This window comes from Acartia tonsa, chromosome 7, assembly GCF_053477335.1.
Source record: "Acartia tonsa isolate MP-2025a chromosome 7, ASM5347733v1, whole genome shotgun sequence".
In the NCBI taxonomy this organism is placed as follows: Eukaryota; Metazoa; Arthropoda; class Copepoda; order Calanoida; family Acartiidae; genus Acartia; species Acartia tonsa.
The window spans coordinates 49,172,112-49,189,088 of NC_137266.1; the positions used below are offsets into that span (position 1 = coordinate 49,172,112).

Sequence of the window (16,977 nt, forward strand, 5' to 3'; positions counted from 1 at the left end):
AGAATGACCGAGAACCAGTTCTAATCCAGCGGATATTAATCGGTTTCGAAGCCATACTGGAAAAGTTTCTTTTTCTACTTTTGGTAAAAATAGAAGAAAATTGAAGAAAAAAAAACAAGTATAATTATGTTATAAGTAGTACAGCAAAAAATGGCATCAATACATTTTGAACTTTGGGTAGGTATTATACAACATGAATTGAAACATTTTCATTGCAAATTGTCAATATATATCTCTGATATTTACATAAATATTCTAATGGTTATTCTTTTAGCAAAAAAAATCTTTTTAAATTGTTCCTTTATCCCTGAAAGACATACTAAAAGTTGCACTCTAAAGCTGACATGTAAACGGAACGGACTGCATTTTATGTTTGAAATATGTTTTTATAATATTGCCGTTATAAAATATAGCTAATTTAGCTAATTAATCGTGAATAGCCAAAGAAGGCAGGGATCTAAAGGGATAAAACAATCGACGGTAAATTGATGTACATCCTCATTGATGATACACAAAATGAACTCTTCTGTAGATTACAATAATTGGTTGAAACTTTAGGACACTCAACTTAGAAAAACAACCAATCAAAATTCAAGAAACTACCCAAAGTTGATAAGCTAACGAGTAAGAAACGTTTATGTAAAACTTTAGGGACTAGTGTAATAAACAGCCTAATTTCCCATACTTCCCTAAAAAGAAGAAGAATTTATCTGAAGTAAAACTATTCTTCTTTTAACATTTAGCCAAAATCATTTTTAAGGCATTTATACTATATTTTGAAGCAAATAAATTAGCTAAGAAGTACAAACAATAACCTACAGTTTTATATAAATACCCAACTTATTTGCTTATACTGAAATATACAAAATCCTGTAATACATAAACAAATCAGTATTATATAACAGGGGGGAGGGGACAATAGGCTGTTAATTACACTAGTTCCCAATGTTTTATAATAACAAAAATGTCCAAACTTTTTAACCACTAATATTACGGAAGGGTAATTTTGTGAATCATTGGGGATGTACATTAATTCATTGGCCATTATCTTATCCCTTCAGATCCCTGATTATATAATAAATCAAAGCTTTAGAGAAAGGTTGTTTGTACTTTAGGCAAGAATATAAGGATTGGACAATGGACAAAATTGTGTGAAATTCTGCCTGGGTGGATGCTAAATTTTTGAGGGTTGTTATTTAAATTTTAAATAACAATAGGTAGTTAAATTAATCTTAATCAATAAATATAAGTATTTTCTTCAAATCCGACATTAAACAAGAAACTCTATGACATACCTTCATCATAGATTTTAGAAAAATTCAACATAATAGAATAAAGAGAGGGGTGTCAACAACACCCTTAATTGAAATTTGTAAGCCATGTCTTCCCCTTTTTTCACCCTTCTTTTTTACACTGTACACACAACTGATTACATAATACAAATAGATTGAGATCACTTCCTATTTATAATCTTATTTATGTTTACTGAAGTAACTGTCAAGATTAACCTTATAACACCTATTAAATATTATAATTACCTTAGCAAGCAAAAACTAAATTTTTATAAATAAAGTTTAGTATAAAATAAGAGAAATTAGGGCAATAACTTCAATAACTTTTAAGTTATGCACAAAAAGTTATATACTAAAGAAGTCAAAATGGCCGATTAACACTTTCTCGCTTTTTCTGCCAAAAGGGAACGGTTAGGATTTTATTTTAAGGTTTTGTAAGAAACATAATCTCAACAGATTTTAGGAGGACTGTTTCAAAAATCGAATTTTTCCTAACCAACCAAAGTATGCAATGATAACATGCACATCTCATTACCATATAAGGTTAGGACATGCAATCAAAGATAGTCCAATCAAAAAATTGATTGTTGGATGTTTGGCAACATGATAATATACTGAATTCTTTCTTCATCCCATTGAGGTTCACATCACCCACAACACCCTGGCAAAACCCTGGGCACGCCATTATAACCAACGTATGTAAATACGACGCAATAAATGAATAAATGCCTTGATGATGTTGAAAAGAATGTTGTTGTTGTTGTGAATACTGATGATGTTGATGTTGGTTGTGGTGATGTTGATTCTCCTCCTGTTGCTCAGCCTCCCAGGGCCGGTACCCAGAGGGAACCTGAATTGTATTTACCTATGAAACTACTGCTGCTATGTCAGGAACGTGATATCAATAGTAAATTATGCCCATTATACTCGGAACTATTAAAAAAACTATGTTTAAAATTTATACAAACAGAAAAAACAGAACATATATAGCCGCGAAAACTAAATTGGTACTCGTGTTTAAAATGTTTACAATAAAGACAAACAGACACAACAGGCTAAAGTAGAGTAGCTACGCTACTAGAGGACGTATAGTAAACCTGATTATGTGGGGAGGAAGAGGGGTGATCAATAGGACTGGAACCACCAGAAGTGGTGATGTTACTCGTTGTTGTTATAGTATGGTGTCCACTGCTGTACAGGGTGTCTACAAAAATAAAAGAATGTTAATATTTAATTTCTCCAAAATATAAGGTTTGATAAATTTTAATTCACGAAATAATTTTTAAAACAGACAATTATAACTATATGAAAGAGCAGTAACATATAATTTTTAGGAATAAAGCACAGTAATAGTCATTTTTCAGATCGGATTATAGACAGCTTTCCACGGATATTAAAAGATTAAAACTGGTTCTAATCCAGCGGATATTAATCGGTTTCGAAGCCATACTGGAAAGAACAATTTAACTACCTACACATTAAAATAAATTTTTAAGCTTTTCATATTGATTTTTTAATGATTTGTTAATGTTGATTTAACATGAATTATGTTTGCATGTATTTATAATAAATCATTTATTGTGAAACACAAGAGTTAGTAAACTTTCAATTCCGCATAATGACTTATTTTTATTTTTTCATATTGTCAATAGCCATCAATTATAAAAATTATTACTTTTGCTCTTTCAAAAAAGTTTACCCTGTTATATTTTTGCTATTGTGTCTTTTGGCTTAAAAAATAATTTGCAGTTATGACACTTTGGCGGAAACTATTGAACACCCAAAGAATTAATGTCTATGTAAAACCCTTTTTATCTATATTTAGTACTAAGTGTAATTAAAAAACTGCTTAAAATCAAAGACAAAATACCTAGAGAAGTTTTTGATAAAAATAAGACACATATAAAAAGTTTTTATCAAATAACAAAACCATTCATATATTTCTCTTACTGCTGTGCATGTATAATTTTCCGTTATTTAAAAATTTTGCAACAAAGCATGGATATAAAATTAAGTAATGTATATACTTGCATATGATGACAAAATAGTTTTAAAACTATGATAAATTGCTTAAATATATAAAGATCAATGTATGTTTTCAAAAGTAGATTTTTTACTTTTTAGCCCTTTTGCTCTTTAAATGTGATACTTTTGTCTGTGCGTCCCTTTAAGATACTTTCTATAGGATTTAAAATTATCTTTTAGAGTTGAGTTTTGTTAAAGTTGTGGCTCCGTTACTTATAGATAAATCAGCCCCTAGCCTACAGGTGCTTTGTTTCAAGAGTGGAGCCAAGAAAATAGCCCAAAACCACCCTTGTAGACTTATAATATTATGTACATATCATTGCCATTTATGAGATATTTTGCTTCAGACAAAAAATTATACTACTTTACTTGATCTTTAAAATGATTGAATTATCATGTACATATAAAACAGGAAGTTTAATGTCTAAAGCCCTAAAGCCTTACATAAAATATTGATTTCCTATATAGTTAAAGTCTATAATAAAGGGTTAAGTAATATTAGAAAAAAATCTCAATTTTTGTGAATTTTGCTGACCACTGAGCCGTCTAAGTACTCGATTAAGCTTGACATAGGTTTCGGGATGGTTTTTGGCTATTTTTTTTATACAATATTATGAAAAATCCCCAAAAATAAATCATTTTCTTTTTAAAAATTTCTTTTAAATGCGTTTTTTTTTATTATAACACATCTAAAATAAGGAGAGAAACGTATTTAAATGTAATTAAAATTAGATGTTAATCAATCTATTTTATTTTTCATTCATTTAATTAATCTTTTTTTAAAGGCAGGTGTTAAAGTAAATAAATCAAAACATTTTAAGTAAAAATTCCTTTTTAGCAATTTTATTTTGACCATATTTTAAAAGCTTTTTACACAAAAAATTGTCAAAATGAATCCTTATAAATGATTTTATTTTTAAAAGCAAAGCTTTTCTATATTAAAGGTCGGTCAGTCCGTCTTCCCGTACGTACGCAAAGTGTAGCATCGTTAATTTAGGCATGATATAATTGTCCTATCGATTTCAAACTTGGCATGGTGATTCTTTTAGTAGTATATACTCTACAAGTGTTAATGTTTTTCCTTCCATTTCAATGGTTCGCCTTGTGAATGTTGTCATCCTTGTTTTAGATTTTAAAAACTAATACAGCTTTAATACGTAGTTTTATATTGATTAAGTATTAGGTACAACAAAGACAATTAAGTAGCGCCGCAATCTCCGTCTTAATTTAAACAAGGATGACATTATTGCCATTTATACACCTTATAACCAAATTGACAAAAACACATAGGTACACTTTTTGTCAAAAACACAATGATTGTCCTTTAATCTAGTCGTAGAAATGACAACACAAGAAAAATATAACACAATTATGGTGTATTTTAATTTCTGTAAAAAACTTTAACATTTATTGTTTGAATGCTTTTTAAAGAAAAGATTGAAGTTGTGGGTGTGAAAATGACATCTGAATAAACTTTTTCCTTCTTCTCATATTTTAGAATCGCAGCTACTCTACAACTTAGGTATGGACGTATGTCTATCTATTATCACTCTTACTTTTTGTTTTTTAATTAACTAGCCGCTGCGCCCCTAGCATCTAGAGACTCTGTATTTTAAGGGGGAAGGGATGGACAGAAAAATAGCTTTAAACCATCCAAAGCTTCAATCTAAATATTTAAATGGCCTAAAACCATCTCGGGACCTATGTAAAGTTTCCCTAAAATGTAGGACTCAATCGATTATATAAGTGTTGCCATTGCTTCGCTACTAAGGCTACTTATTAAAATCTTACTTAATTATAGGATATAAAATGTTTTAATATCACCTATTAACGAAAGCACCTGTAGTTTTTTTAATGATTTTTTTACGTTTTTCTTTGAATAATATTAAAATCAATGACCTAGACGCTTGATAACAAAAAAGAATACAGCCTCTATGTAAACTTTAATAGACCAAAATATATATATATCTATCTGTCATAGTGGCATATTGAATAGAATTAAGACTCTTTAGAAGCAAATCTTCTCTATACTAATCTTAGTAGGTGTGTAATTACCTGCGGCAAAGCCCGAAATTGACGTGGTGATACAAGAATCATAACTCTGAGACACACTGGGGGGCGTCTCATACCCCAGAGAGCTCACTCTCTCCTGAGAGGTCTCAAACTCAACACCTTCGCCAGTTTCCAGCGGGGATGGATCAAAACCTGCCGCCTGTTGGGGTGTGGGAGGCGTGTCCAGGCCTGTTTGAGAAGTAGGGGGCGTGTCTAGGCCTGAGGGACCATCCAGCGAGGATTGGGAGGGCGCAGGGGGTGTGGCGGAGTTGCCCAATGATAGGCAATCCCAACTGGGGTTAGGGCTCGGCTCCGCCCCTAAAAGACGCGATAAGGTAAACCCCTCGCCTTCTAGCTCAGCATCCATGTCGGTTAGACCATCATGAGCACCGTCTGGTCCACCGTTGCCGCCAACAAATTGAGCATTAGAGGACGGCGGCGAAGGAAATTCTTCTTTGGGGTGCGGCGGCGGAGGAAAGCCGCCGGAAATGGGCGGATCCCCACCCCCATCGTTTTTATTATTGTTGGATGAGGGGTGGGGTAATAAATGGTGGTGGCCATGCGTGTTGGAATCGGGGGAGGCCACTGAGCATTGCGGCGAAGCGGCACTGGAGGTCGGCGGGGGGAAGGAAACACGTTGCTCGATGGTTTGACCGGTGTCCGCCATCTTGGGTTTTGTCTGATGGAGAAGGGTTGGGTTGGTTCAAAAAGAGGGAAGGCTATTCAGCTCTTCTCATATTGCAGTGTCATACCTGAAAAACAAAAAAAAATTTAATAACGTTTTTATTGAAATTTTCAGGGAGGGAGGGGACAATTGGCTGTTATTACATTAGCCCTCAAAGTTTTATAATAACGTTTTCTTATTCGTTAGCTTAACAACTTTTGATTGGTTGGTTCATTAAGTTGGGGCCACACGTTTCAACCTGTAGAAAGGGTATGATGTATAATTGGGAGTGTACAATTTTTAAGCCATTGTCTTATTCCTTTAGATCCAGCCAAAAATAAAAAGATGCTCAGATCCGTGATGAAAACCAAAGGATTGCTTAGTGAGGTGTGCTTTAATCTAAAAACCAATAGAAAATCATTACGATAATAAAACTATAACATACAACATACACACACATTGCAATTGTATGTAATTTAGAATAGTCAGGGATCTAAAGGGATAGGACGATCAACGATAAATTGATGTACATCCCCAATGATGAAACACAAAATTACCAATTCTGTGGATTACAATTAGTAGTTGAAACGTTTGGTCACACAACTTAAAGAACCATCCAATCAAAAATCAAGGTATGTCTCCAAAGTTGTTAAGCCAAAGAATAATAAAATGATATTAAACATTGGGGACTAGTGTAATAAATATGCCAATGTCCCCTCCCTCCCTGAGAAAAGTACAATAAATAAGGAAGAAAGGAATCAATCTATTATGAAATATTTGGTGATTTCACTTAAATCTTAATCATGAATTTAAAGGGCTCCTTTTAGGTTAGGTTAAGTAAGGTTTGAAGACCCCACTGGGTTAGAGCCTTATTATCAGGACCCAAAATGTAAATAAAATATAGGGTTCTCTACTAGGGAGGGAGGGAGGATACAGTGGAAATTATACTGGTACCCAAACTTAAAAAAATATGTTCCTTTTGACTCATTTTACTATTCCCTACATCAAAATACGCACACACAAACAAACATACATACACACACACACACACACACTCATACACAAACAAACAAACATCCCAAAACAAACCATTATCCCAATCAGTGATTTTCTGAAACAAATGTTACCTTCAACCAGAAACGAAAGGATAGAACAATGGACAATAAATTAATGTACATCCCTAATAATGGTACACAAGATTACCCTTTCTGTAGATTACAAGTCGTGGTTTAAACGTTTGGACACTAAACTAATGAACGACCAATCAGAATTTAATAGAAGTCCCCAAACTTGTTAAGCCGTTGAATGAGTAAACGTTTATGATAAATCTTTGGGGTCCAGTGTATTTAACAGCCCAATGTCCCCTCCATCGCTGTTTCTAAATACTAGTAAATATTGGGGTAAGAAAGCGGTTGTTGACAAAGGAGTGCCAAACTAAACCACGCGGTGGGGGCGTGATTTAAATGTGTAGTATACTCCTTTTGTTAAACTTAATTTAGGGTTTCTTATATAATTGCAACGTAGTTATAAGACTTTGGGTAGCAATAAAATGAGACGTTGGGTACACCTCTAACTGAACCGATTTTTGATTAGTCAACGGATCTAAATTTGTCTCGGACAGGATATAATTAAAAGCCTAAATCGGCCAAGGAATAGCCGAAAACGATATTTTTATACTTAAAATTTAAAATAAAGAGCTAAATGAGTGATTGCGTCTTTCTCTTTTTATCGACAGACGCACTTGGATATATTATTTTCATAATGAATGATAAGTATTTCCGATTTTAACGTCAGCTTATGTGTAAATTTGGTGAGCTAATTTATTGAGTAGCGTTGTTAAGATTGGATGGAAGAATTTTGTAATGAAAGGGAAAGTGGGGTAGAGGATAAGGGATGGGGTAGAAACCAGTTACAATAATTCCTGAAAATCTTGCCAGTGGAACAAATTCCACCAAGAAAGCTTGTAGATTAAATTTACTCTTCGTTATCCACACCCTCCCTCCCTGATTACAATAGATACAAATAATCTATAACTAATGTTCATTTGTATAATTGTTTTATATGTATTTTAATAATTATTTTCATTTGGGTAGATTTTTTTTGCCTTTCATTTTAAGTTTTGGTCCGACGTACAAAAATGTCATCGTTATAGAGCTGCATCCTAGTAATCGTATATTCTAGTATGGCTTTGAAAATGATTAATATCCGCTGAGTTAGAACCGGTTTTCAGCCAAACTGAAAAATCATGTATAGCATACATCGTATTAGTGATAATTTTCTGAGAATAATAAAAAAATCATGAAAAAATTCAAACTGGTTTTAATCTTATACTTTTTCATTTTAATTTCCACGGAAAGCTGTGAATAATACGTTGAGATATATAACAATTACCGAAAGTTAAAGTTCAACAATCAATAAAGGAATTAGATGATAAGAAATGTATTAATTTTAAGGTCATATTATAAAGGTATAATAATCCATAAAAACTGCTTTTATCTTAAATACACATCTAGTAGTAGAACAGAGAACTTTAATACAGAAAAAAATTAAAAAATAGATATATTTAAGTTGAAGAATAATTTGTACCCAAAGTTTTTCATTCGTCGATGTATATTCTTTGGGTACTTTTGTTGAATAGTTGGTTATAAACTGATAGTACCGAAACATTTCAACCATTCAACATTTAATTTTAATAAACACAAGGGTTAATTTGGTTTATCATCATTGGGGTTGTATAAAGAGAGATTGTTGACAATGGGCTGTTTATTACAGTAGACCCCAAAGTTTTATAATAACGGTTGCTAAAATGTTGGATCAACAACTTTGGGGATTTTGATTGGTTAGTTCATTAAATTGAGTGCTCAAACCTTTCAACCACTAATTTATCCATAGAAGGGATGTTTTTGAGTATCATCATTGGGAGATGAACAAAGAACATCAATTTATCTCCATTGTCGTATCCCTTGATTATTTACGAGATCTTTATTACCATCCCCAATCTATTATAGCTTTAATTATAGGTAAATATAACTGTTTAATTAAAGGAAAGGTCATTAACGTTACAAGATTTAAGTACAGATATAATTGAACGTTTATTTTATGAAAATTTATACAAAAGTATTCTTGATTGAAACTTTTAAGTCAAAATAATAATTTATCCTAGTTGTACCATTAGATAAAATGATTTCAATAACTGAACTGATCGAGTTCTTTTTATAGAGAGGTTTCACATAGGTCCAGAGATGGTTTTAGGCTATTTTCCTTTTTCTGCCCCCTTCTCACCACTTTGAACACAGATCCCCTAGATGCAAGGGGCAAATCATCTAATTGTATATTATTTAGAAGGATTGGTTATTTACTCGTAAATAATTTGTGTTTTCAATTAAAAAAACATTAATATCATTGACCAATCTTTTTTATCTTAAAAAAAATAATTAAAAGACCTCTCGCCTATCCTTAATTAGGGGTAATAAAAGTATGAAATACAAGCCTAATATCAATTATAAAACACGATCATATTTAGAGGAAAGTAATTTCAATTTCCTTAAACAAAAAACCCTCGTGTAATATTTCATATTTATGTGTTGTAGTATGTTTCAACAAAATTTCGGAAACATAGCAAACATGAAACATAAAATTTGGTAACTGACAAAGCGAGATTATTTGTCATTTGAAGCTTTGAAAATCTTTAATAACAGACATAAAAAATACTTTAAGATCTAGGTACTTTTTGGTATATGTGATAGTGATTGTAAATCTATAAATTATAAAAACTGGATACTATACGACACGGTACATAATTTTTCAGTATGCCTTGGAACCGGTTCTAATCCAGCGGATATTAATCGGGTTCGAAGTCATACAGTTTTTATTTATAGTTCACAATTTTGCTTGAACATTTAAATATATGTGTGTGTGTGGTAGGGGGGAGGGGGTAAACAAAAGGGGCGGGGCACTATATCCGATTTAGATTAAGAGGGGCAGTGATACAAAAAAACAAAAAGAAACTTTTAACACAAAATCTAGGTAGTTTTTCTTTTAAATTATAATATTTGGTTTTATCTTTTTTTCAAATAATCCAAAAAGATTAATAATACATTAATGGCCAATTTCATTAGGGATCAAAAGGGATAAGACAATGGTCCTTCTATAGATTGCAATTATTGGTTGAAACGTTTATGCACTCTGCTAAAAATACCAACGAATCAAATTTCAATAAAAGTCCCCAAGAAACTAAGTCAACTAAGAAGAAAACGTTATTATAAGACTATGGGGACTAGTGAATAATAAACAGCCTAATGTTCCTTCCTCTCTGCAATTTTATACTAACTTTTTGTGGGATTTTATCACCACCCCTAGAAATTTTAATTTGTGGCACAGTAGGCTGCAGGTTCGGTGCTCAGATAAATGAAGTATAATCCATCAAATATCAAATGTCATGCCATCAAATGACGTGCTCGAATACCAGCAAATATTTCGCGTTAGCAAATTTGTATTTGTAAAGTCATTCTACTCTATAACTAGGATGTAGAAGTATGTCAGTGAATGGCTGTCTATGTTGTTTACTAAAACTTTACTTTGCTAATTGTCGATTAAACTATGTATATTCTTAAGACTTACAATATTATCATTTTATTGTAGTCGACTGAGTATATATAAAAAAATTTCATAGTTAACTTATCTTTAACTAGGGGCAACTGGTGGTAAACTTCCCCTAAATAGTTAAAACTTGACCAAGATCTATGAGAAGCTACTCGGTAAAGAAGAACCATATCGGTTCTTAGGTTAGCGATATCCTTTGGTACAAATAGACAAACATCCTGTTAATTTCTTATAAGTATTTCTGCTACAATATTTTCCTTACTATTTGCGTGAATGTAAAACAACCGCATGCCATCATTTTTATGGCTTTTCTTGGTAAACATAAAAGCGTTATAGAAAATAGATAGATACGCATTGTTTTTGGGAGCGAGGCTACAATATAACTTCGGCATGTTCGTCTAATAAAACATTTTAATGTAATTCTTTTTCTTGTTTAAGTGTTAGCCCAAAGATTACACTAGGGTTGAGGAAAGGGTTGTAAATTATACTGGTACCCAAAGTTTTACATTCACGTTGGTTTTAAAAAGATGTACACTTTTATTAAAACTAGCAATATTAAAACTTTCCAATAATTTCAATCCAAAGATGGAGTAATTTTGTTTCTCGTATTTATTCGAATCTCGGGGCTAAAAAAAACTGGTTTTAATCTTATAATTGTACATTCTATATCCACGGAAAGCTGTTTATAATACGATGCGAGAAATAACTATTCTCATAATTGAGAGCAGTTTACATCAACCAATCGTCCATTTTCTTTCATTCAAATAAATTATTAGCTTGTTATCGCTGCGCTACTTATGAATGTTATTGATCTTGTAGTTTATTATTAATAGTTTTTCATTATAAAGCTTATAAATAGTCTAGAGGGTGATTGAAATATTTGAAGATAATATTAAGTATTGACTTTTATTGGTCTTTTTAAGTTTATATGAAATATTATTTTTCAATGATTTTTATAATCTAAGAACTATTTTGCCGTTTAATGGCTATTTTATCTATCGCAATGTGTACATTAACAAAGATGGCAACATCCATAACAGCGATGCTCTAAAATCCGAAGGAAGGATAAACGAACATTAACTCTTTAATGTCAGATTTAAAAGCAGAACAAAAGTCTAAACGAAATCAGCATGTTTTAAATGGGCGTGCGGACTTTCTGGTTGCTACGCTTTCTAAATCGTACCTAACTGTTATAGGAATCATCATGGAAAGATTGAAATCGAGAGGAAAACATTCACTTTAAGGAATTGTTAGTACTCCTATCTGACACATATGTATACCTATCCCCCTTAAATAATAAACCATAAAACGCATAAGAAAATGTTATTATAAAACTTTGAGGACTAATTTAAAACAGCCCAATGTCCTCTCCATCCTTTAGTTAAGGGTCAATGAAATCGGTTGCGCCAAAATTTCTGCCCCGGAAAATTATGGGAGAGAAAAAATCAATATAAGAAATTTTTTCATAGTTGACAATATCCTAGAAATTTGATTTAAGACTCCTTTTTTATCAGGGATCTAAAGGGATAAGACAATGGCCGATAAATTTATGTACAAACCCAAAAATCAAACACAAAATTAGTATATCTGTATATCAAAATTAGTGGTTGAAACGTTTGAACACTTAACTTAATGAACCAATCAATCAAAATTTAATAAAAGTCCTCAAAAGGGAGGTAGGAAAAATTTACAAAATAATGTTGAATAAAAATTGCTAAGGAATATACAGAATGTCCAATAAATACTCTGTGTTATACTCTAGTAGAGATTCTTAGAAAGTTTCTATATAGCATTTTTTGCCCTCTCCCTCTATATAGTTATTTATCGCATCGTATTATAGACAGCTTCCCGCGGATATTAAAATGACAAATTATAAGATTAAAATCAATAAATTGTCTGTAATAACATGCTATATTTGATTTTTCAGTATGGCTGAGAACTGGTTAGAATCCAGCGGATATTAATCGAATCGAAGCTATACTTGAAAATAGTTGTAATATCTGTATACACAGCTATTTTAACCCTGTATTCCCTCTTAATTCATTCTAGTGATAATAAAAATCTATTATTACAACATAAAACTAAATATAATAAAATCTTGATATTTGCAGTTCTCAGAATAGAGAATTATTCTAGATTAACCAACGAAAAAGTTTCTTTAAAAATGGCTAAAATACCTTTCTTGTTTATGTACAGATTTTAAAAACTTAAATATGAATAATAATATTGTGCTATAGTATCTATCTAGCATATTCAATGTTCTTCAAACGATTGTCTGTAAAAATTCAGGGGAGGTAGTGCTGTTTATTACACTAGTCTCCAAAGTTTTACAATAACGTTTTCTTATTCGTTGGCTCATCAACTTTGGGGACTTGCTTAAATTTGATTTGTTGGTTCATTAAGTTAAATGTCCAAACATTTCAACCACTTATGGACAAAATTGTCCTTGTGAAACGTCTAAACATTGTTATTTTATTCCAAGAAGAAAGTTAAACTAACTTTTATTTAACTTTTCCCCTAGAAATTTTTATTTCATGCGACAAACATTTTTAAAACTTAATATCAAGTTTTATTAGAAATTGTATTATTGAATTTTATGACAACGCATCTTTGACCGACACTTGAATTTCACGACCCTTATATGGAAGTCCTAACTGCACATTATGACCGTTTTTCAACCAAAGCATTCTTATCAATTTCCATAAACTACTTTTTATTTTAGGTTAGGTTAGGGAGCCGTAAAGGAAGAGTGGTTTTGGTTCATTTATAGATATAAGGGAAAGCACACAAGGGTCTAAAGGGATAAGACAATGGTCGATAAATTAATTTACATCCCCAATGATGATGCACAAAATCACTACTTCTGTAAGTTACAATTAATGCTTAAAACTTTTGGACACTCAACTAAATGTACCAACCAATCAAAATTCAATAAAATTCGCCAAAGATGTGGAGACAACGAATAAGAAAACTTTATTATAAAACTATAGAGACTAGTGTAATTAAAACCCCAATGTCCTCTCCCTCCCTAGGTATGTGTGCAAGCAACGCATTTATTCGATAAAAAGCATACGCCTGACATAACAGCATTAGGCAAATGTTTACAAATAATACAAAATAAACCTTTTAATAATATTGAACATTAAACAAATAGGGAATTGGATTTAATCTTACATCCAGGGTCATTGCTCCTAGCTGACTTTTAAAATAATATTTTTTTTTAATTATTAATATTAATAAGCTTGGAAATATAATGATTTTTGTACTGAAAAGAGAAAAAAAAGAATTACATTCAACGGATGTCTGTTCATTAATAATTAAAATGGATGATATTTTATTTATATTCTATTGTCTGTGTATGTGTGTGTGTGTGTGTGTGTGTGTGTGTGTGTGTGTGTGTGTGTGTATGTGTGTGTGTGTATGTGTGTGTGTGTGTGAGTGTGTGTGTATGTGTGTGTGTCTGTGCGCCCATAACAAAGTTGGATAAAACAGCTGAAATTTAATTAGACAACAGACAAATAGACAGACAGACTAACATCACAGCTTACACATTCAATAAGGGTGTTTCAAAACATTAAAAGTTAATATCTTATATATTTTTTGATATTTTTTTGACCTAAAGCATAAAAATGCATTTAAATATCCTAAAAGTGTAACAAGTAGACTATGGTGGGGGAAAAACGTGTGTCTAAAATTAATCAAACCGACAGCTGACATGAAGTATTGAACTGGGGAAAATCCACGAATTTGTAGAAAACAGCTGTTTCGTAGTGGAATCAAGCTGTCGTAGTAAAAACAGCTGGGGATGGATAGATAGATAGTTATTGTAGTAGTAAGGAATACTTTGCTATAAAGGGAGTTTATTTTATTCTGTTTGTCCAAATTTGAGAGTATGTATATTAAGTTCTCTGAAAGGGCTTGACAATTAAGTCTACACACAATTTTAGGATAAAGCCATAAAGGATTTAAGGCAGGTTTTTTGCTATTCTGTAAGAATTCCCCATTAGAAATAAGACAATGGCCGATGAATTGCTGTACATCCCCAATTATGATACATAAAATTACCCCTTCTATAGATTACAATTAATGGTTAAAACGTTTAGACACTCAACTTGATGATCAAACCAATCAGAATTCACTAAAGACCCGAAATTTGTTAAGCCAACAAAAGAGACAACGATATTATAAAACTTTGGGGACTAGTGTAATAAACAGCCAATTCTCTCTCTGGAAAAGACCACTCATAAGCTTTTCTGAAAACACAAACATGTATAGAAAAGCTGACTATTAAAATAGCAAAAAGGAAAAAATTAACCATTGATAATTCGGCGAATTAAATACCTAGGCAGCTGTTTGTATCTGTAGTAGTAAAGAAGAAAGCTTATAATAGATAGATAGATGAATAAATAGATAGATAGCAGCTGAAATAGTATTCTCGTGGTACAAATCTTTCTCTTTTCCCCAATTTATTCTCTCTCTCTTTCTCGTTCTCTGTATTTTCTCCGTCAATCTCTATCTCTCTCTCTTTCCTTTAAAAGCCCTTTCTTTCTCTGTCTGTCTCTCTTTAATCTGTAATTCTAAGTATTTTTTTACAATTCTTGGATTACCATTCTATTTTCTTCAAAAATATGATTTTTTTCTTTGAATATATTCCAATTATAAATATTAGTTTTACAGCAAATAAGTTTCAATTTTAGAAAATTACATTATGTTGTAATACAGTAAAGTATTTAAGGAAGATAATAAAAAGTTTAATGTAGAAAATTGGACATTTTTATATTATAGCTTCGCTAATAAAATCAAGGATGACACAACATTATTAGTAGCGAAGTATTGATTTAGATTTTATTAGAATGTACAGACAAACTATGTCCAGTCATTGAGAAAATTTTCTTTTGTATGATGATTCCTATGACAGTTAAGTACGGTTTAGAAAGCGTAGCAACTATATAATCGTTACCAAAAAGTCCATACGTCCATTTGGATTAATGATTCTTAGGACAACAAGGAATAATATTATAAGGGAGGCATCTCTATAATCAAATTCTAAAAATGAAAGTATTTCCTTTTACTGTATCCTGTATTTACGCTTTGCAACAAATGTTCTGCTTTTTAAGTACTGACACTCTACAAGAGTTAGTTAATGTTCGTGCTTCCTTCGTTCTGATTTGAGCTTTACGTTTATGGATGTTGTCATCCTTGTTTTAGATCATTTAAACTAAATGCATTTTTGGTAATGAAAGTGAAAGGGGTTTTCTAAAATAATTCAGAGGGGGGGGGGAGTATGACCAGGGGGATTTAAATCCCCTAATCCTTTTGGTGTAACATATTGACACAGAAGTCTCCCCCCCCCCCTATTTCTTTGTGTCACACCCTATATAACATTCAAATAAAAGGTATTCCTACATTCTAACTTATTTAAGGGTAGAATACAGCAAAACCGCAAGTTTGATTATTCATTATTTTTATATCTTGTTCACAATAAAACACTCTAGATGGCGTTTTTAGTTTGGATTTGGTGAAAAAGTGTTAGGTTTGAATTACGAAAGCCCCTTTAGGGTAATAAGCTACAGTATTAGAACCCTGCAGGGTTGATATAAAATCATTTAATATACATAAAGCAATTTTAACAATTTTGAGGATTTTTATTTGAAATCGAGCAATATACTTAAAAATGAAATGCATTGATTTCTTGCTATAATTTAAAAATTTCTAAAAATGTATGAACACCGCTGAAGGGTGGGGTGTGGGGGGAGTGTTATTATGAGATAAATGACACTGATATTAGGGTTTAACCCCTGTTCTACAAGGGCAGGGCCATGTGAAATATTGATGAATAATTACATTGGCGACATTGGGGGGTTTAGAAGGCTGATATGTGTAATTTTTTATTCCAAAGGGACTAAAGGACAGACAGACAGTGTATAAAGTTGCCGTTTGATGAGGGAGGTGACATTAGGCTGTTTATTATACTAGTTCCCAAAGTTTTAAAATAACGATCTATTCGATGAATTTTATTAAATTTTGATTAGTTTGTTTATTTAGTTGAGTGCCTTAACGTTTCAACTACTAATTGCAATCTACAAAAGGGGCAAATTTGTGTATCATCATTGGGGATGTGCATCAATTTATTGGCTATTGTCTTCTCACTTTATGTCCCTGCGTTTTTGAGGTCTTTAAATGATGTTACACTATAAAAAGAATTATAATTAACAAGAAAAATTTAATATTTTAAAGAAATATTAAGAGATTCAAGTAAAAATTACATAGATATACCTATACATTTTAAGGATTAAATCACTCTAGATTATAGAATCTACTAGGACATGTGCCTGATATTGT

General features: G+C 31.7%; 1 protein-coding gene across 1 annotated transcript in view; it reads right to left on the minus strand.

The window, feature by feature from the left end:
• LOC145324595 (uncharacterized) overlaps nt 1-16,977 on the minus strand; it is a 117,620-nt gene that overhangs the window by 75,475 nt on the left and 25,168 nt on the right. Inside the window, exons 2-4 of the mRNA XM_080167177.1 lie at nt 5,373-6,121; nt 2,390-2,496; nt 2,022-2,142 (exon numbers count right to left, since the gene is read on the minus strand). Of these exons, the coding sequence (XP_080023303.1) occupies nt 2,022-2,142; nt 2,390-2,496; nt 5,373-6,036 (892 nt within the window). The 5' untranslated portion in view covers nt 6,037-6,121. The remainder of the gene's footprint in view (nt 1-2,021; nt 2,143-2,389; nt 2,497-5,372; nt 6,122-16,977) is intronic.